Source organism: Cupressus sempervirens, chromosome 11, assembly GCF_028749045.1.
Source record: "Cupressus sempervirens isolate cs-2001-9-10 chromosome 11, ASM2874904v1, whole genome shotgun sequence".
Classification (NCBI taxonomy): domain Eukaryota; kingdom Viridiplantae; phylum Streptophyta; class Pinopsida; order Cupressales; family Cupressaceae; genus Cupressus; species Cupressus sempervirens.
This window is the reverse complement of record NC_143128.1, coordinates 807,209,043-807,230,510: the sequence shown is the minus strand read 5'-3', so window position 1 is coordinate 807,230,510 and position 21,468 is coordinate 807,209,043. Positions and strand designations below refer to the sequence as shown.

The 21,468-nt window shown below is 37.0% G+C and overlaps 1 protein-coding gene across 3 annotated transcripts in view; it reads right to left on the bottom strand.

Annotated features, from left to right (window-relative positions):
* The window catches only part of LOC149532015 (Sodium Bile acid symporter family), a 283,483-nt gene extending 262,015 nt beyond the window's left edge, over nt 1–21,468 (bottom strand). Inside the window, exons 1-2 of one of the 3 annotated variants that reach the window (XR_016358484.1) lie at nt 21,181–21,420; nt 19,997–20,102 (exon numbers count right to left, since the gene is read on the bottom strand). Coding sequence is in view for 2 of the 3 variants with exons in the window: in XM_089808827.1 (XP_089664953.1) it covers nt 19,997–20,102; nt 21,181–21,390 (316 nt within the window). In the remaining variant the exon portion in view is untranslated. Of the gene's footprint in view, nt 1–19,996; nt 20,103–21,180 lie in introns of all 3 variants that reach the window. The other 2 variants (XM_089808827.1, XM_089808828.1) reach the window with 2 other exon arrangements.

The window sequence follows — 21,468 nt, the reverse complement described above, 5'->3', positions numbered from 1 at the left end:
GGAAGCACTTGGATACTCTCGGCACCAAAACAGTAGGACAAAACCGACTAAGGCCGGATAGTGGTCACGCAGATAGCGGCAAAGAGGGACATCTTCAGAAGAGAATGGGTCTGAGGGGGAAGAGGAGGATGATGATGAGGTAGAAGTGATCACGGCTACGCCCTTGAGATTTCCACGGCCTGTGCTTTCAGATACGACACACTTGGTTCCTGTAGGTATACATGGTACCCCAGGGTTTGGACAGATCAGAAAGCCGATAGTGATGACACCAGTCTTAGTTACGACGCAACCCACTGTAGAGACACGAGCTGTAGCAGAGTCACATCCAGCACCGACAGAGATAGTAGCTCCAGAGGCACTGATGCAGCCGGCTCGTGAGACTCTACTAGATACAGGAGAGACTTTGGCATCGAACATGGAGATGGAGATAGACATGGGGACAGGGGTGTTGGAGGTACTCGCAGGCAAGGAGTTGGGGGCACCAGGTATCCGACTGGATGCAGTAGAATCTGATGCAGTGGTCACAGTAGACACGACACTGATGGCATCACCTGAGCAGGACAGCGAGAGAGAGGACGGAACCCAGAGGGTGAGTGTTTTTCTGAGTACGAAGTTCCATCGAACTCCGGCACCTCGAGTGACATACTTGTCGACACCCTCACGGGAAGCAGTGTCAGAAAAGGAGTTCGCACAGACACGGAGTGAAGGAGTGCCGAATAGCACTGTTGAGCATATGGCGGATGCAGTGGAGAAGGCTATGGGGATACAGCAAGAACACCCACTAGCGCAGGAGGCAGTGATGACAGAGGCAGTTTTTCTTGATGATGTCGCAGCTCTAGCATCTCGGGCTTGCGAGGTTCTGGCTTCAGCAAAGACGCAGGCATTGGAGTCAGTAGGGAAGGAGCTGGAGAGAGTAATATCCTTCATACGGACGGGATGTCCAGCTGCCTTTACGGTTTGTTTTGAGGAGAGGGGATGGCCCAATGTGGAGATCACAAAGATGCGACAGGATTGGTCCATGACGAGGGAACCTGAGAGGGAGGGCCGGATTGAGATGCTGATTCAGGAGATCGCAAGGCTACACAGGGAGATATATTACACCCTTCGAAGGAGTCAGGTGGACCAGCTAGCAGCTGAGAGAGCTCAGGAGGAGTCAACTGTTAGGTTTGCTTCGGAGAGGGCAGCCTGGGAGTCGGAGCGGGCGACCTAGCAATCCAAGAGGACAGCCCTGTTAGCAGCAAATGAACAAACGAGGATAGAAAAAGAGAAGATGGCAGCAGAGAAGGAGAAGGAATTGGGAGAGGTCGGAGAGATGATGCAATCAGCCTTAGAGCTCCAGTTGGAAGCAGAAGCAGAGCTGAAAATCAAGAAAGAGCAGGTTTACAAGCTGAGGGCAGAGGTGAACAAGTTGCGGATGCGGATGGCCACTACACCAGGGACGCATCCCTCTGTCTAGTACTTATGCATTGATGCATTTTGTTAGTAAAATTTTGTTAAGGAATTTTGTTGTATTGTCGTCCGGAGACGACCTTTCTTTTTGGGAGGGATGATGTTGTCGGTAAAATGTATAATGCAGCCGACGGGTAGAATAGTATCCAAACGGGCGCGTGACGCTTGAGTCACCCCTTCAGAAAGGTATATGTACACGTCCGAGATGGACTTTGGAATCATCGAAAAATCATTGTAGTCATTGAATCGGATTGTAATCTGCAAGTGCATACATGAATAAAGTACCTGTTCTGAATTGAATCGTGTTATACATGTGTTAACTTCTTACCCTATGCGGTAAACAATACGCAAGTATCGGGGAATATCTTTCAACGGGGCAATTTCCTAGGGAAATGCCACCAGACAAGAGAAGGAAACTAGTGCTGAGAAGTCAAAACATTTCAATTGATCAATGGGTTGTTGTATAAGATGGGACCCGACCAGATTTTATGACGGTGTGTTCTAGAAGAAGAAATACCAAAAGTGTTGAAAGAAGCACATGAAACATATGGGGTCGGATACAACTGCATGGAAGATACTTTTGGCAGGGTTATGGTGGCCAACCGTGCAAAATGATGCCAGGGAGTGGGTTGTTGCATGCAATACATGTCAGAGGGCTGGGAAACCATTAAAGAGGGATTTCATGCCTCTGAACCCTTCACACGCATAGGAATTATTTGAACATTGGGGGTTAGACTTTGTCAGACCCCTCAAAAGTGAGTAAAACTCGGAGATGCAAGTACATTGTGATAGTAACAGAGTATCTTACCAAGTGGGTAGAAGCGCAGGCCCTACCAGACAACTCCGCAGTAAGCACGGCGAGATTCATCTACGAGCAAATTATCACAACGTATGGAATCTCACTACAATTGACAAGAGACCGTGGAGGACATTTTGTTAATTACATCATCCGACTACTAACCACAAAGTTCAAAATATACCATTCTCTATCAAGCCTGTACTATCCTAGAGCAAACGGACAAGCAAAAGCCACAAACAAAATCTTGGTTGCAGTAATCTACAAGTCTTGCACAATTGAGGTGAGGATTGGGAGGAAAAGTTGTCATCGGCATTATGGGCATACCGTACCTCATATAAAGTCACCACAGGACACACTCTGTTCCAACTGATGTATGGTCAGGAAGTTTTAGTGCCAACAAAGTTCATGGTACTAAGTTACGAATAGCAATCGAAAACAAGCTGGGAGATATGGAAAGCCTGAGGGAAAGATTGCACAACCTGAATAAACTTGACGAAAAGCAATTACAAGCACAATGGGCTACCGAAGTTTCATAGTGCAAACGCAAGGTGTGGTACAACAAGCACTTAAAACTGAACAAGTTTTAGCCAAGTCAATTGGTACTAAAGTATAACAGGCGTAACGAGATAAAACCACGCAAATTTAAAGTGAAGTGGGTCGGGTCATATAAAATTCGCAAAGTAGGCGATAACGGAGCAATAAAACTATGGACATTGGACAGAAAGGAGGTGACGGATGCAGTAAACGGGTCGAAATTAAAAATATATCATGAACATAATAAGGTCCCAAGAGAAAATGAGACCCCGACGAACAACTAAGAAGTAGTATAAAAATATAATAATGATAAATGGTAGATAACAGTAATAATTGTATATATGTAATAATAATAAAGGAAAACCTACACCAAAAACTAAGTAAAGAAGGCCCATATTAAAGTTACTCCAAATTAAAGGGAGCACCTTAGCAAACACCGAGGAGAAAACATAACCTTACGGACGTGGAAGACAAACCGTACAAACTTGGTTATTGCATAGCCGATATCAAGTAAACCCACCATACGATCGTACGGACCAGAGAGGCAAAAGCAAAGTTATATACCGTACGGCTTAGAAAGAGAACGAAATCTGAAAAGCATAACACAACCGTACGGCCGTTAAGGGCGAGAAAGAAATACTTTTTAAGTGATCACCATACGAAAGGGAGAAAAAGAGGAAGATCAGCATGTGTACTTGCTTAAGAAAAGGTTGTCGTACGGACATAAACTATTGTACGGTCATATGGCCTAACAAGTTCTAGGAGAGGGTGATGCAAGCAAAGCATACGGACTTATGGAAAGAGCAACATACGGACTTAACAAGGCAATGCATGCAAAGCAAGGACTTAACATACCATACGACATACGGACTTAACAAAGCACTATAAGGACTGTACAGTCATTGGGAAGCATAACAATACACCACCGAAGTAGAGCCTCCATATGGCTCAAACTACTGTACAGGTATTTAGCGAATGAGGAGGCATTACAAATTGATTCCAAGTGTACAAGCTTAAATGATGTATATCGTACGATCCCTAGTAAGAAATAAAGGACACCGTACAACCATCGTGAAACAAATTATAAGTTCACCATACGTACAGTTATACATGGTACATGAGCAAAGGGCTATCTCTCAGGAGTCATACGGAAGAAAAAGAGCCCTAAGGATAAGTTGTACGAAGGAATCTGCGCAACTGACCTAATGGTTTTTTCCTCTTCAAACAAAAAGACAAGAAGAAAGACAGTTATGTAGTCAATCGGAAAGAGGGCTTGGAAAAAGAAGTTAGAGGAAGATTCAGCAACGAGCATAACCATGAACAGAAATGTGAAGACCTTGCCATCAAGAGTGTGTGTTGCAAGAGGCACAAGCACAGGTGCAAGTAAAAAGAAGGGCAAGCAAGTAGCACAACTAGTTGCAACCGGTCACCTCACAGCCTAGACTATCTCTTTTGAGGGCTTGAATGGAGCGGAATGCAGGAAATGGTGGCAAGAAACACATGAGAACCATCTTGTGAAAAAGAACATTCGAAAAGCACAGGTGGAGTGGGCAATTCAAATGTCAGTATTTTGCATTCAAGATTATGAAGGTTGCTAGGGTTGCTAGGGTTTCGCATGATTTTTCCCAAAAAAATGTAGTCTTAGGTTTTATTATTTTTTCCGCTAAAAAATTACTATTTCGTTTTATAATTTTTTTCTAAAAAGATTATTTTTGGGTTTTATAATGTTTTCCAAAAAAAGGTTTTGAAAGATTCTTTTATATTCTCCTTAAAACGCATTTGTGGGTTTTGATTGATTTTTCTCCTCAAAATTGTGTCTAGTTTATTTATTTTCTCCTAAAAAACAATGTCATTTTTCTGATTTTTTCCAAAACTATCACGACTCATGTTGTTGGTCTCAAGGTTTTTCTATTTTCTTGGCAAAAAAAATCATTGGAGGATTTTGGCAATTTTTTCCACCAAAATCACAATTTCTTGCAGTCTGTTTTGGGTTGTAGTTCTCATTCACGAAACTTTTGACAACTTTTTGAACAGAATCGTGGCTATTTTTTCCTAAAGTGGTGGAGGATTTGTCAATTTCTCCTCATAATCATTGTTTCAATTTGAGAAGTTGATCTTAGTATCTTTGGTTACAAGGAGGGGTAGTTTTTTTTCCTAGCATCAAGTTGGAAGGATCGTGGTTATCTTGGTCACTTCAAGAGGTTCTACAAAATCAAGGAGGGTTTCAACAATAGGCTCATTTTACAGAACATTTTAAAGAGAAGGGGGCATCCTTTTAGGAATTCATGACAAGCAAGGGGCAACTTTCAATGCATTTGTGACTAAAATACTTGTAGATAATGCCTTCCATAGCATAGTTAGTATGATGACCACTAAGGGAAGGTATTCATATAACATAATTTTTCTTTAACGATCATCTTAGTTGGTTTAGGAAGTTTCCTTTTCTGTCTTTTGTTCATGAGTGTTTCATCTAGAAACCTCATCATGTAATCTCTTATAAATAGGGCCTTTCATCTCTATTGTATAAATCGATTTATAATAACATACTATGCCAAATAGGATTCTATCATATTCACAATACTCGATGATAACTAGTGACTTCAAATATTATGATTTTTCCAAGTAAGTTTTAATACTTTTGATGATACCAGATTTTGAATATTTCCATTTTCCAAACAACCCTATAAAAAAACTTTTCCAAAGTCTTTTTTATTATATTGACCCTCTTCTAAAAAAATTAAAATTACCCTAAATATTTGAAAATGGTTACCAAATTTGACCCGAAACAATTCACCCTCAATCTCAAAAGGAAATCTGACAAAAAAAAATATTCACCCAAGAATTTTCACATCCTTATAAGGAATTATTTTTTAAGATTTAATACTTTTAAAAGATTCTATGATTTTTAAGTTTGAAGAGTTTGTAGTGAAAATTAGTAAATAATTGAAAATACTTAAAATTATTTTGATGTTCTTGACTAAAGAGAACTCGTGATTCTGTTGTATTTTACACCTATAAAAATTTATACTGACTTTGATAATTCAAAAAATATTTTTTGATGGATTCAATAAGCAAAAATACGTTGAAGAAGAAAATACTCACGATTCTTGCCCTAGTTGTGGCAAAGAAAAAAGGAACCATAGTTGTGATAGTATCTAAAACAGCCTAGAAAACACGACTTCCCACACAATTTTATCAACAATCATGCCATGTCTAAGCATTCAACAATTACAATTCTATACAACTTTCTGAAAACTTTTCATAGCCTTTATGCAAATGCCATGTCATTTTTCAAACACCTATATAACCTCAAAAAACTTAAAAATACACCAAAAAAAATTTTGCCTATACCTTTAGACTTCTCATTCAAATACAAATTGTGCTCAAATATGTCCTCATGCCACAAATAATAAAAATTGCACAAAAAACCCTTGTTTCTTCTACCCATACAACTCCTTCAAACATCCATACCCAATAAAACACAACAAAAATGGACCACAACAATGCAAGCATCCGATTTTGAAATTATATATAAGAAGGGCAAAGTAAAGATTGTTGCTAAAATTTACTTTGATGAATAGGAGGAATTAATTGAACTCCACAAAATTAAGTCTCTTCAAGCATTCATGTGCAAAGCCCCTTTTAAGTTTCCAATTATTCATTGAAGTAATCCATTCTAGAAATAGTAAATTATTGTACAACAACAAACCATCTAGAGTTCCATTAAATTTCTCATCATGTCAAATGCTCTCTTTTTTTATTGGCATAAAATTTGATGTCAGAAAAATTGTGGTTGAATGTTATACTATTAATTGACGAAGGGCAAAGCTATTAGCCCTACTATGGTAAAGATTCTATGCTTGTTGTGGTAGACCAGCCCACCATGGCCATTTCTTGGGCACCTCATCCACTTCCAAGGCACACGAAGTTGCAAAGTTCTTTCATAGAGATGTCTACAAAATGAATGGTTGTCCACACATCATTTTATCTAACCTTCAGCCCAAATTCAGCTCTATCTTTTGGTTACAGACTTTTCCAATCCCAAGGCACTCGATTTGTTATGAGTTCTCCATACTATTCACAAAAAAATGGAAAAACCAAGATAGTAAACAAATATGTTGATGTGTAACTTCAATATTTTGTGGCAAAAACACAATCCCTTCAAGTGTATAACCCTAGCAAGATTTACCACACAACCACCAAAATAACTCTACGTAAGCCCCTCTAAAGGTATTCCCTCGAAAGGATTTAATTTGTCTTCCATCATCCTGCAATGTGGAAGTTGTTGATGACAGATTTACAAAACCAAGTCAAGCTTTGGTTGTTCTCAAATGTAATCTACAACCTGCTCAAAATCATATAAAACAAGTTAACCAACATTAGATTGAGCAAAATTTTGTTGTGGGAGATTATGTCATGTCCCCTCTATACTCTGACTAGTAGAGTCATGAGAGTTGGCCTATTATTGGAGTCTCGTAGGCTAGGAGTGGTGAATAGAGACTCATACTGGATACTCAATGACCAAAGTTGGTTCTACAATCAATTTGAGAGCCAGTTGGGGCAATTCCTTAATATTAGGGATATTCATAAAATTTAGGAGGTTGTGAAAATGATCAGATTTGAGGCTCCTCAAGACCAGTATACGATTTCAATTTCAAGGTGACATGGCGTATTCCCTAGTTTCTAGAAGCATCCCTAGTTTTTAGGGATGGGACTACCAGTTGGCCCACATTGCCCCACATCAGTCACAAGCAGGTGACAAGACACATTCACTGATTATTTCGTTGGTTTGGCTTTCTAGTTGTTTGCATTTAAATAAATTAAAATAAAGCTATTTATATGGCTAATTGAAGTAATAAGGGGATTTTGGCTTCATCTAGTAAAATAGGCCTATGTGTTATAGCTCGTTGGAAAGGTCTTGAATAATTATAACTTATTTTCATCATCTGGAGATTATCGGGCAACTAGAGTTATGTTATTTGAGGAAAGGGGTGTTTTTCCTATACACAAAGGCCTTTTGATTGAGAAGATGCCACTTTATAATAAAGGGAAAGGCATATTCTCCCTTTAGGGTTCGACTGGCTTTGAGAGGGAGATAAAATGAGATGTTGGCTCATTCTTTCATTATCTTTTACATCTTCATTCTTGGTATTTGCGATTTTGCTCTAAGGAGCGATTCTAGAGGATTGGGACACAAACCCTAGAGTCTGGGTATTGGGACGCAAACACCAATAGATGGTTTCAGCAGCATTCTATAGTATTGTTTCATTAGTTGACAAAGTTTGTTAAGTTCAGCGTTTGGGGGTGCTTGTGCATTGCAAGTTGAGGGTCTTGTTTGGCACTTTGGGATCTTCTTGCTGCCTTGGCATGACTATAGCAGTTGTATGGCTGCCTTTCAGCTGGCACGTGATTTGTTGGTTGGCTTTCGTCAACCATCTCTACCCTTTTGGTGCGTGGCTGGTCCATTTTTGCAGCTAGCGTCTTCATTCCTTGTTTGTACACCTTTGCTAGCATATTGATTACATATCTTGCCTAGTATGATTTGTAGCTATTTTGGTTGGCTGAATATTATATTATTTGCTGCTGTTGTTAATTATTGTTTTACTTATTCTGAAAAATACCCAAAAAAAAAAAATCTTTCTGCAACTCCTGTCTAATTCTCGAAGACCACCAGCTAAGCACAGGAAAATATGTTATTTTAATTAAAATTTATAGAAGTTCAATGAAAAGATCCTTTTGGGATCTTTCAGATTAGATATACCTTAGACTCCAAGCCTAGAAGTGGCCTTCTCTTAAAATCAATAAAACAAGAAAATCTTAACCCTAAACTATATGGTCCCTACAAGATCCTGTAAAAAAATGAAATGTCCCCATTCAAGTATATAATTTAATAAAAAATAATAATAAAATTACTTAATAAATAACAAAAATATAATCTAATCTAGTTCATTATTAAATTGAGTGTATTAATATAATAATTATCATATAATATTTATTTTTATTTTTTTGTTGAGTATAATAAATCAAAATTTTACATTCTCTGCAACTGTTTGTATATCAAAACCACCATTATCTAGATATGACTAAGCTACTTCAGCTCCCTCATATAGTTTTTCCAATACAAAAAATATAAAGGCACGATCAATTTTACCAAAACATTTGATTACAGCTAGGATTAATCGATTAGACTATCATTAGATACTTTAGCAACCCAACCTTGAGGACCAGATTTAAATACAAGGATTGCCACTAGGACTGCAACTACTGGAGGTCCTCCATTGTTTTCTCTTCTGAGGATCTCTTGGATCTAGCCTCTAGTTGTCCATTGTTATATCCCCTATTTTGTTGTTTTGAAAAAATTCATTTAACCATTAATATTTCAAGCAATTAGTTAAATTAGTTACTCATTTTGAAGTTCATGTGAATTGGAAATACTTGTAGATCATTATGTTCAAGTGAAAAGGAAAAATTTAGTAATGTTACCTACAATTGTAGTTAAATTGGTTATTTGCTACAATGATTAATTACAGTTGATCTATGTGGAAGGTATGCTTTCACCATGCTTATTCTTCTTGCAAGCAGCACAATGACCGGGGGGGGGGCATTGGCAAAGAGGGAATTGGATACGAGAGCACCATTCCCCATGTCTCACTGTACTAGTATCTATCTTATTTACATATATTTGTATATGTTGCACACACATATACATACATACACGTGATATTCCCAAATATACGTATTTTTATGCATACATTGTATTTTAAATATATGTATACATACATATACGTCATACTTGAATACACACACATACATATATGTGTGTGTAACATGTACCATTATACTGGAACATGTCTGACATTACAAGAAAGGGCTTGAGGTTGACTCACTTCTCAAAGGTAACATTTGTTTTTAAATCGCTTCACTGCATATATGAATGTTTATATATCTTATTATGCTTGTTGACCTAGTTTTCTCATGGTGGTTACTTGACGTGTGTCTAGTTTGTCCTAGCTTGCGTTCCTTGACCATGGTAGTTTAGATTCACACATGGTCAGGGAACGCAAGCTAGGACAAACTAGACACACGTCAAGTAACCACCATGAGCAAACTAGGTCAACAAGCATAATAAGATATATAAACATTCATATATGCAGTGAAGCGATTTAAAAACAAATGTTACCTTTGAGAAGTGAGTCAACCTCAAGCCCTTTCTTGTAATGTCAGACATGTTCCAGTATAATGGTACATGTTACACACACATATATGTATGTGTGTGTATTCAAGTATGGCGTATATGTATGTATACATATATTTAAAATACAATGTATGCATAAAAATATGTATATTTGGGAATATCATGTGTATGTATGTATATGTGTGTGCAACATATACAAATATATGTAAATAAGATACATACCAATACAGTGAGACATGGGGAATAATTTAATTCCACTTAATATCAATGAATTATTTTAAAGCCATCCACTATTTTCTTTTATTCATTATTCTTGGTCTTGCGTTTTGAATCCAAGATTGACACTCCTGTGTGCCACCTTGTGCTTTCATCCATGCACGTAACTCTCATGTTTTAGCTCACATGTTCTAATGACCGAGCCTCATTCTATAAAGAAGGGAGGATTACAACCATTCTTAGTATTGCATCCAAAGTGTCTACTCTTGCATCTACCGCACCATATTCTGCAATAATCACTTGCTAGCAGTGATCATAATTAAGATATTAGGAAGCATTTATTCATATTGCATTTCGGGTGACCCCGTTGCAGCAAATCACAGTTGGAGCATCTGCAGTATTTGTTACCAGCGTTTCATACTTATCAGGTCACATCTCCACTATTCATATTTCCTTTCATGATATTGTGTTTGGTTCATGAAAGATATTGAACCTGTGAATACTTTTGAATTTTATAGATGTCTAATTCATGAATGATATTGATCCTGTAATTGCTTTGAATTTATGCATGTCTTACTTCACGAAGGATATCGAGCCTGCAAATGCTTTTGAAGTTATACATGTTAAATTTCATTTAAGAGTTTGTATAAGAATGATCATATAATTGCATGACCAATCCTTGTCTTTTAAATCTAAACGGCCTGTAAGAGCTAAATCCTGCTGTATGTCATGACATGATAATAACTTATTAAGTTGATTGGCCGGGAGAGCCACAAGTATAGGGGCATCAATATCTATGTCTCTGAGATTGGAAAGCTTACCTCACAGCAATCATAGGGGCATCAATATCTATGTGTCTTCCGTCTTATTAATCATATTCTAAATCAGAGAATAGCATCATATTCACATGCAATAACCACTTACGGAATGGGAAATCTGTTTGTAAAAGGAACAGTAATCTGTGAACAAAATAAATATATATGGATAAATCAATAAAATCATCAAGGAAAACCAAGTGGGTCTGAGATGTGTTAGAGTAATTATTTGTTCTAACTTATTAATTAAATTACTTTGATTTAATTAATTAAGTTGCCAATTACTCTTGTTTTCTTAAGCTATCTTGTAGGTGCATATAATTAATATTTTATTAATTATATTGTGCAACCTAGCTTTTTTAGGATTTAGTTTCCCTTTTCGGGTTTCATGATTCCTTTATAAGGATTCACCTCTTTGTATTTTATTCATTCACTTATTGGATTATAAGAGATATTGCTCTTTGCATGTTCATAAGATGGATCTGGCTTTTTGGCCTCCTTGATTTTTCCTTGCCTCTATTCTTTGCTTCATCCATGTGACAAGTTTATGCATGCAAGTGTTCTTGGGAGATTAGTTTTTCACCTAATCTAACATGGTATCAGAGCAAGCTTGCTGCTCGCTGTTCGTGGTTTGTTGAAGCATTTCAGAAGTTGCATTTTTCCGAGGGTTTCAATTTTTAGAGTTATTTTGTATTGGATTTGGAGGGGTCTTTTTTTCGGTGCATTTTGAGCCCAAATGGACCTCACCGTTGGATTCGTAGCACCCAAAAACCCCTGTTTCCATATAAAATTTGTCCAATTTGGACACAGTTGAAATTTGATGCAAAAATTTGTTACCAGATTTGGGCACGCTTTTTGAAGAAAAGATTTTTTTTTTTATTAAAAAAATAAATCATAAAATCAAAAGGCTTTATTAAAAAAAGGCTCATGGTTTTTTATTAAAAAAAACGTTTGCTTTTTTTGCAAAAATTCTTCAAAGTTTTTTGTTTTTTGTTTAAAAAAACATTTTCAAAATCTTCCAAAAAAGGACGCTGCATCAGCAAAGTATGACAGAGAAGTGACATCAGCAAGGTACTGAAGCAGGTCTGACAGCCGCAGGTGCTGACGTCATCCATCTTTGGGCTGAAATTTGACGGCTTTCAAATCATCATTTCTATAATTTGTTTTGTTTTAAAAGCTGTTTGTGGTTTTTTGGCCATATCTTTGTCATACGGAGGTATTTTTTGATGAATCTTATATCGTCGGAAAGCTCTTTCCGAGCCCGTCATGATGGTGCTAGTTATTTGGACTTTTAATATAGTTTGGTTGCCTATTTTGGCAGTCAAAGCCAGATGTTCTATTTTGCACTCTGGGAGGCGTATCTTGAGCTTCCGATCTCCGATTTTGGACTTCTTTATATCGTTGGAAAGATCTTTCTATGCTCTTTCCAGTGATGCTAGTTGTTGTTCCAGATTCTGTTCCAGGCACATCCTATTCAGTCTTTTGCATTTTAGCATTCTGGTGGATATCCTGTTTGTTTCAGGTCCGGAGATCGATTTTGTTGCTTCAGTTGCTTCGTTTTGGGCTCTACCTTCTGTTGTTTCAGCCTTATGTCTTTTCTGATCATTGTTGATATTCATTGTAAGCATTTTTATGTAACGCACTGAGATAAAGTGCCACTCTTTCGTTTCGGGATCCTTTTCATCATTGTGATTCGTTGTACTCACACTATTATATAAAGTGCCATGGGGGGGATAGTTGTTTGCCACTTATAGGCCCTCTTTCTCTAATTCCTCATGCAGTGTCGATGACACGTGCCTTTATTTGTGTTTGTACCTCACTCTCGATGTGTTTGGCTCTTGTGTTGTAGGAGATTTTTGGCCCATCTTTTCAGCTGCCTGTCACCTCACATGCCTTAAGGGGAGGTTATATTGCTGTTCTATGCTTCTTTGGTTGATGGTTCGTGCCTTCTATTTCCATGGAGGTTCCTTTGGTTGATGGTTCGTGCCTTCTATTTCCATGGAGGTTCTACAGATCAGCATTTTGACAGAGTTTTGCGGTTCTTCATGCTTCAATGATTCTCTTATGATATCTTTGTTCCTTCTTCTGGAACATTCTTTGCTATCTCTTTTTGGAGTAGGGTTTTTCCCATGTGGTTTTCTCTATTTCTCCTCTTTATAGAGATTTTTTTGTGATTGGGTACCTGATCTGGCCTTGTTGTCGGGACCCAATTCTCTTTCATAGCTGTGCTAGGTTAGCTTCCTCCCAAGCTTTGCTTAAGGGGGGGTGTTAGAGTAATTATTTGTTCTAACTTATTAATTAAATTACTTTGATTTCATTAATTAAGTTGCCAATTACTCTTGTTTTCTTAAGCTATCTTGTAGGTGCATATAATTAATATTTTATTAATTATATTGTGCAACCTAGCTTTTTTAGGATTTAGTTTCCCTTTTCGGGTTTCATGATTCCTTTATAAGGATTCACCTCTTTGTATTTTATTCATTCACTTATTGGATTATAAGAGATATTGCTCTTTGCATGTTCATAAGATGGATCTGACTTTTTGGCCTCCTTGATTTTTCCTTGCCTCTATTCTTTGCTTCATCCATGTGACAGGTTTATGCATGCAAGTGTTCTTGGGAGATTAGTTTTTCACCTAATCTAACAAGATGAAGATGTTAACAAATGAAGTTATGGATTGTGTGGGAATGTCCTACAAATGTGAGAATTATATTACTAAGAATAACCAAGAAGGAAATAAAAGTTAAGTCTAGTAAATATAACCTAGTCATCTCATGGTGGTTCAATGAGAGGTGTCTTGTTTGTCAAGCTGAGCAGTGGGCGATTAGGAACTCAGTGTCCATGTAAATCCCTAGCCAAGGTAGGTTTAGTGGTAATTGATGTTGTTGTGATTGCTAGAGGTTAGAATAACCACCAGTGGAATAGATAGACTATTAGGAGGGAATCCAGGGTCTAGCCAGCTAGATGGTTGACACTCTAACACCAAGATGCTCAAGTGGCAGGAGGTGATGGTGTTCACGTGCTTTTTCCCACGTAGGGAGAGCCTTTCTCAGTTGAGATTGTGTAGGGATACTTAGGGTCCATGGTTGGAAGGTTACGCCTCGAACAATGCTTCTCCTCTCCACTAGATGCCAAAACTTGCACAAGATAGATCAAGACTGCATTCTTAGTCATTACAGTTAGCAGGCATCTTTCCTCCTTTCATGTTTATTCAAGTTCAGTTAGTTACGAAATTATTTGTGATTGTTACATTTATTTTCTTTCAGATTTATAAAGTATTGTTCAATAGTATCAAGTAGGAAGTGATCTCGCTATCACCCTTGCATGTCCTCAACTGTATGGGCAGTTACCACCTCGCCTCTTGGCATAAGCATTTGCCTTAACCATAGTGGTGCAGTGCATCTCCCCAAATTTGGATTCGGTTTGACGAACAAAGCATCACCAACGGCCTTGGGTGCCTAACTTGTTGCCTCAATGTTGATTGGTTCATCTTCTTCTCTACTAGTTTCTGCCATATCATTTCCTTGTTGGTGCTCCGAGAGAGGGGAGTACTCGGTGCTCTCACTATAGCCACTTGATTCCGAATCAAAGCTCACTTCCACCGTGACCCCTTTATCACTTGAATTGACCTCTTGGCTTCTAGCCTCAATTATACTCTCTCTTGATGTCAACGAGACAGATTTTGGATCGAGGTTGGATGAGTTAGGAAAGGTTGCTATCAAGAAAAGGCATTTGGGCACCCTTTCCTCTCTCAGTGTTTTCATTGGATTTGCAAAAGAATATGATAAGGATCATGAAAAGATACTACAAGCAGTGAGCAGTGTGGTGAAGTCAACGGAACTCAAGGCGAAGCACACACCTTGTCCTCCTATGGAAGAAGTTAACGAAAGGCTAGCTAAGTTCATTGCCTTAGCTAAGAAAATGAAAGAAAAGGGAAGAGTTATATTAGAAGATCATTTGATGTAAGCCCAAGTGGCAAATTTATCTTTCTTCTAGAATAGGACAAGTGTCTATTTCTGATTGGCCACCATTTTGGTGCCTTCTCATTGGTTGCCACCTTTTGTACTTTTTTCATTGGTCCATTGATGAGGTGGCAGCTTCTCATTGGCCGATGGGGTGGCAATCCTAATTAGGGTTTTTAGGATCCAATCTGGATCGTTGATCTTGTTTTGATTTCCACCATCCATTGTATTTTTGGCCCCTATATAAGGCCATTTGCTCTCATTTGTAAAGGGTTGGAGAAATTGTTGCGAAGATAATACCAAAATTGCTCTCTTTTTCATTGTTGTGACTTGCATGGTGATTAAGAACATTGGGTGTTATTGCATGTTTTCTACTTCCATATAGTTAGATCTCTTTTCAAGTTGTTGAAGTAAATTGCATTTGAAGTTGCTTAAGTGAGATTAAAGTAGATGAATAGTTGTATGGTAGCATTGGTAAATGTTTGATAGGGATCAATACTAGACCACTAGCATCCTAGCGGCTGGTTGGGAAGCTTTGTGTGGCAAACTAGTTTATTATTCCTTCAAATCATTGCACCTGTGGAAGTGAGGTCGCTGGTTAGCTCTCATTAGGTCCGATCCCCATCCATTTGCTAACCTTCCATGCATAGGAGTAGAAGTAGAGTAGTGAGTAGTTGGGTAGTCGAAGCTTAGAGAAGGAAGTTAGAGGACTAGGTCAAGTATTAGAATACATCCATTCACCTTCCACCACCATCACTTTCCCACCAACATCATCCTTGGCAGACACATTCTCCATCATCACCACCATCAACATTATCTACCACCCGCACATTTCACAAACCAAACCACCATCACCTTCATCCCACCAAAGTCCAAGTCATCCTCAACAATTTGTGTAAGGCCGCCTACGTGATTACCAGCAAATCACATCAATAAAATTGAGCGAGTATCCAACGGTGTAAGGAACATTGGAGTTATACTCATTTCTCGTGAGCATTAACTTTTCAAGAGAGGAGTTGCATGTTTGATCTCTCATATTGCATATTCAAATCCTAATATGTTATGTAAGTGATACAAAACTCGCATCAACAAAACTCTCTCTCTATATATATATAGTTTTTTTATCTAAGAGTCATGTCTTTTCGTAAATATTAATATATTAATAAATAAATTATATTAAATATACATTTTATTTTATTAACATAATATATATTATATTAATAATAAGATAAATTATATTTCTTATATTAATATTAATACTAATATATATAATACATAATGTATCTACTTTATGCATTTACATTATTAATCTGAATATTATATCTTATTACTTAATATGATATTTAATTGCCATATTAATATACTATACCATTATTACAATATTATTATTAGTTATTTAATTATATAGATCTTATCAAGGGGGATATCACAAATCTTATTGATGGGGATATCACATTAATTAAGAGTAATTTAATGAAATTTTAATTATTGTTTATTAGTATTAAATTTTATTTTGTTGGAAGTTGTATTATGTATTAAGGTGATTTTTATTGGATTGTTGGATCATTTGAAATATTAGTAAATGGGTTATTTTGGGGTGGAGTTAAATGCATGAATTTTTCCACATAGATTGTCATTTGACTGATATAAACATATACTTATTTGGTGAAAACAGAAGATTATGATATAAACATGAAGCTTTTATTTAGATCGATCCAACCTAGAAACCTTCATCACCTGGATTAATTTCAAAAGCAAAAACTTGAAACCTTGTCTCAAATCGAAAACTTTAGGGTCTATTTGGCTACAGGAATAAGAATATGGGAATGGGAATACATATTCTGGAATTGTTATTCTAGAATAGAAAATAAGAATAAGTATTCCTATTCTTGTTTGGTTCAGTCGGAATTTGATGGAGAATTCATGGATCCAAAAAAATATGTTTTTTAAAATAAATAAAACTAGAATAGGAATACGTGTTCCAATTCCACCTATTTAGGTGGAATTGCAAATGCTCATTTTTGGGCCAAAATTGGAATACATATTCCTATTCACAATTCTGATTTGGTGCACCCAAATGGAGAATTTGAAATTTTAAGAATTTACATATGCTTATTCTACTCATATTCCCACTGCCAAACGGACTTAGAGAATTACTCTAGAAAACTAGAATGGTTAAATGTAAACTGTTGTTTTAATTAATTGATGAGATGTTATGTTTCATTATGAGGTTTGGGTTAAACCTAGTTTTTGCCCAGTTAGGTATGTTTACTAGAGGCTTGGGAAGTGATTGATTTATGATGTTGTTATGTAACGTTATTTGGTCATGATCTTTTGTTTATTCCCAACCATTGTGATGCATTCACATATTTTTGTGATGAGGTTTTCGATTCGTTGTCTATTGGTGCTTTCCAATTGCTTGTAGAGGACTAAGGTGAATATTGTGATTTTCTTAGTGTAACCTATGAGGTCTCCATCAGTTATCTATGTGTGCTTTCCATTTGCTTGTATAGGACTGAGGTGAATATTGTGATTTTATGAGTTATACTTTTTATGAGCTTAGTGTAGGTTATCTATGTGTATGCTAGGAAGTGGCTTGCAATGGAGGTCGGAGCCCTAAAGAGGTTGCCTGAGTAACCCATTGTAAGTTGTCTTAATAAGTTATAGCATTTCATTAATGGGGTTAAAATGAATTAATGAGAGTTAGTATATTACCTCGCCCATGCCTCGAGCGCTAGTACAGACTAGGATGGGAGTAGAGGAGATGCTCGGTTGCGACCTTGCCTTGTTAGTATACCTTGTCTGTAAGAAAGGATATCGATGTCATATAGAGTCACTAGGGGGCCGAAGTCCAGATAGGCTGCCACGGTAACCTTAGAGTTGGCTCATGCAATGACACTTGCCCACTTACATAGTATGTTTCCTACGTGTCTTTGTTGCCTCTAGGATTAGATGTTGGGTACCTTAGAGAAAGATTGCTATCAGGATTCTTTGACTCAGATCTTTGTTATGATTTTTGGATTGTTATTCATTTGAGACTTGATATTATCTCCTCAGCACAGTGGGAGTGGGCCACTTAGGTTCCACGAGGTCGGGTGATAGCATTTCTTATACCATTGAGATCCAACAGCTGGATGTTGTTGCTGGATATACTTTGCACTAGTTCCATTCTTCTAATTTTGCGATTATGTTCTATGGTCATATTCTGATTTATTGTACTTGGATTATTTGAGATGTTGTATCTTATCATGATGTATATTCTTTTAACATTTCATACCCTGTGACTTGTACAAAGGATGATTATGCATTTTGGTTATGCCATGTGGCATCTTATGCACTTTTATATTATTTCATTTGATTTCGTACTTATGGTTATTCTATGATGTGGACTTTGTTATGCATCAGATTTAATCTTAATAAAACTTATGTATGTGATTCAACATCATGGAACCCTTGAGAGATGTAACTGTTATTGTATTGCATATGTATGTTTGTGAGTTATTGCTTCCGCTGTGTTATCTCTTGTTGTTTAATATTCAAAACAAATGTTTACTAAACTTAGTGACTTAATAGGTTAATTTCTTTTGGGTTCCTTAGTGGGGCGTTACATAGACCCTCAGCTCAAGAGGGTTAATCTCAGCGCAAAATCAAACTAATGCTCAAGAGGAAAAGAGATAAGAGGAGGAATATGTTTCAGAAAAAGGAGTAGAGACATAAAATAAGAAGTTGTAGTGACTTCCTTTTAAGAGTTTAAGAAACTGTATATTTTTTGATGAATTTTCTGAAAATGGAAAATGCTGAAAACAAATGCTAATTGTATAATCAAACCCTGGATAATTTATAGTGTAGAAGGAGTTGAAAATGCAAGCTAACAATACACAATTTGTAAAATGAAATGCTTATATTGCACCAAGCCCTAAGCTATATATGCAACTTTGTATTTTATGTTTATTGGATACTGAAAAATAATTATTAAGCCATGCCATTGAAGCCCTACACTATCAGCGATCAGCAAAAGGTAACTTTCAGAACAGCAGATACAATCAATAAAGTTATACATTAACAGAAATCAGCAAAAGGTACTTTTCAGAGCAGTAGATACAATCAACCAAATTACAATACACCCTAAGCCTAACTGAACAGCAAAATTAAATTTCAAAACTAAAGAAATCCTCATTTAATAACAAGTTATAGCATATAGATGAGAACAACATATAGAGACACATTAGCTCAGATTTGATGACAAGATTCAGAAATAACAGAAATAATAAAGTCTGTTTTAAGTTTATGACAATAATCAAAAACAACAAGAATAATCCATCATCAAGTTTTAGCATTAATAGCAATAATTAGTAGACCTACTACGGCAGTTACCAGTCACTGAAGGGTATGGCAAATGCTCCTAAGGCTGGCAGCAACCTTTAATCCAGTACAGTGACAGCTGAAATGTGATTGAAGTGCACTCAAGCACAGTCGACTGCTGTAAAACCCTAGGCGCAGCAGAGTAGGTTTGCAAATATTGAGATTAAGCTGAGATATGGTTGAATACAAATATGCGCAGTAGGTTATGGCTCTCAAACCTTAAATAAAATCGCTTATTGAATAATATATAAAAGCCATGTTTGATTTCAAGGTGTGAATCTTCTTAATTATGTAACTACAAAACCATTAGGCATTCCAACCACATTGCAATACAGCAAATGCATCGCCATAATCAGAGAGTGCCTTTGAATAGTACTTCAACAGCAGCTTGAATTTTGGCCTAAACTTTCATGATGCTCTGCTTCTTAACTACAAGTGTGTCGAAACATCTAGCGACCTTTCAGTACAATACCCTAACATCCTAATCTAATAATGTTTTGTTGGGAAACAAATACGGTGACATGTGCAAGTAAAACTGACAAAGAAAATTTCTAATGAGAATATAAAATTACAATATTAATAGTAGGATGTGATCATGGGTTTGATTTTGGATCAGTGAATAAATAATTGACCATGATCAAACAATAATGAACAGTAAACATACCTAAAGGAAGAAAGTTCTTATTAGCAAAATTCAGCACTAGCTTTGCACCATCAATCACCTTCACCACAGACAAATTCCATAGATGGCTGTACTTTTCACCTTCTTTCTGTAATCCAAAAAGACTGCGAGTTCTGAGTAGAAATGAATACAATGAAAAGTACTTTTAAGCAGATATCATAGAAAATCAATGGTATTGTTATTATCGTATAATAAATTTCTAGGAAGAATAGTTTGAAATTTTGAAAACGGTCTCACTAATAGGTTTCCAATTGCCTTTGACTGGTAAATCAATGGTTTCAACTGGCATAAAGGAATGTGTTTTCTCAACCCTTTTGTCTCTTCTGTGTGAACTGTGGGCCACTGAGTTGAAGCACTCTGTCGATAACTTTGATTTTGACTATGAAATGTATGGCCAGTGGTTCAAATGACAGCCTACATTTACTAATACACCCAATCAAACTTGGTTGCGGAGGAATTCGAGAAAGGACGACATGCTACGGTGGCCCGAGGTAGGGCGTCCCTCTGACCCAGTTGCAGTAGGAACACCCTAGCCTAAAAGAGATATCGTCCGGGACAATCTAATAGTCTAAATAGATATGGTCTGGAGCAATCCAATAGCCTAAAATAGATATGGTCCGGAACAAATAACTGAATCATCACTCTCAATGGAAACAATTATGACGAACTACAATATTCATTCGTGCTGGAGCACAAAAAAAACATGTAATCCGAAGCCTCGGAACGACTGGGCCATACAGCTGGTATAGAATCACAAAAATGGCTTGTGTGTGAAATTAGCTAAGTTGTTCCAAAAACAACAAATGTCGGACACAAATTTAACATCAAATTGGCAAAGAAAAGACGGGACACCACAAAGAACTTCCACTTAAAACAATGGCAACAATACTAATACATTAGATATCTATATCTATATATCGTGACAAATTCTATAGAATTTAAATATACAACCGTTGCTGGGAAAAAACGCTGAGGGTTTTTGTATCGCCCTAAAAACATCGTTACGGATTCAAACTGGTGACCGTAAGATCACCTGGGAAATTTACATTACTAACCACAAAATTAAATTTCGAAATTTTTTTTTTCGCATGTTTTCACTTTTTTAAGCTTATTTTGAAAATGATGAGAAGGAAAATGGCCGGAAGCGTGGGGTTGGAAACCGAAACCTGGGTATCGTCAGGGCACGCGCAGGCTCGTGGTTTCGAATAGCCATAGCTGATGCGCAGCTTCCCCGGCTTGGAGCTAGACAACGGAGACACGTGGATGCCACGTCGTACGAGAGAGTGACGAGTCAGCATGGGCATCCGCATTGGAATCAACAGAAGTTGCTGTGTCCCCATGTTTCTCTCTCCTTGTTTTGCAAGGGAATCCTTCATTTCCAATTGAATTGAATTGAATTGGATTTTATTTGTAGTCAAATGAATGAATGAAAGTTTTTATTAATTTAATAATGT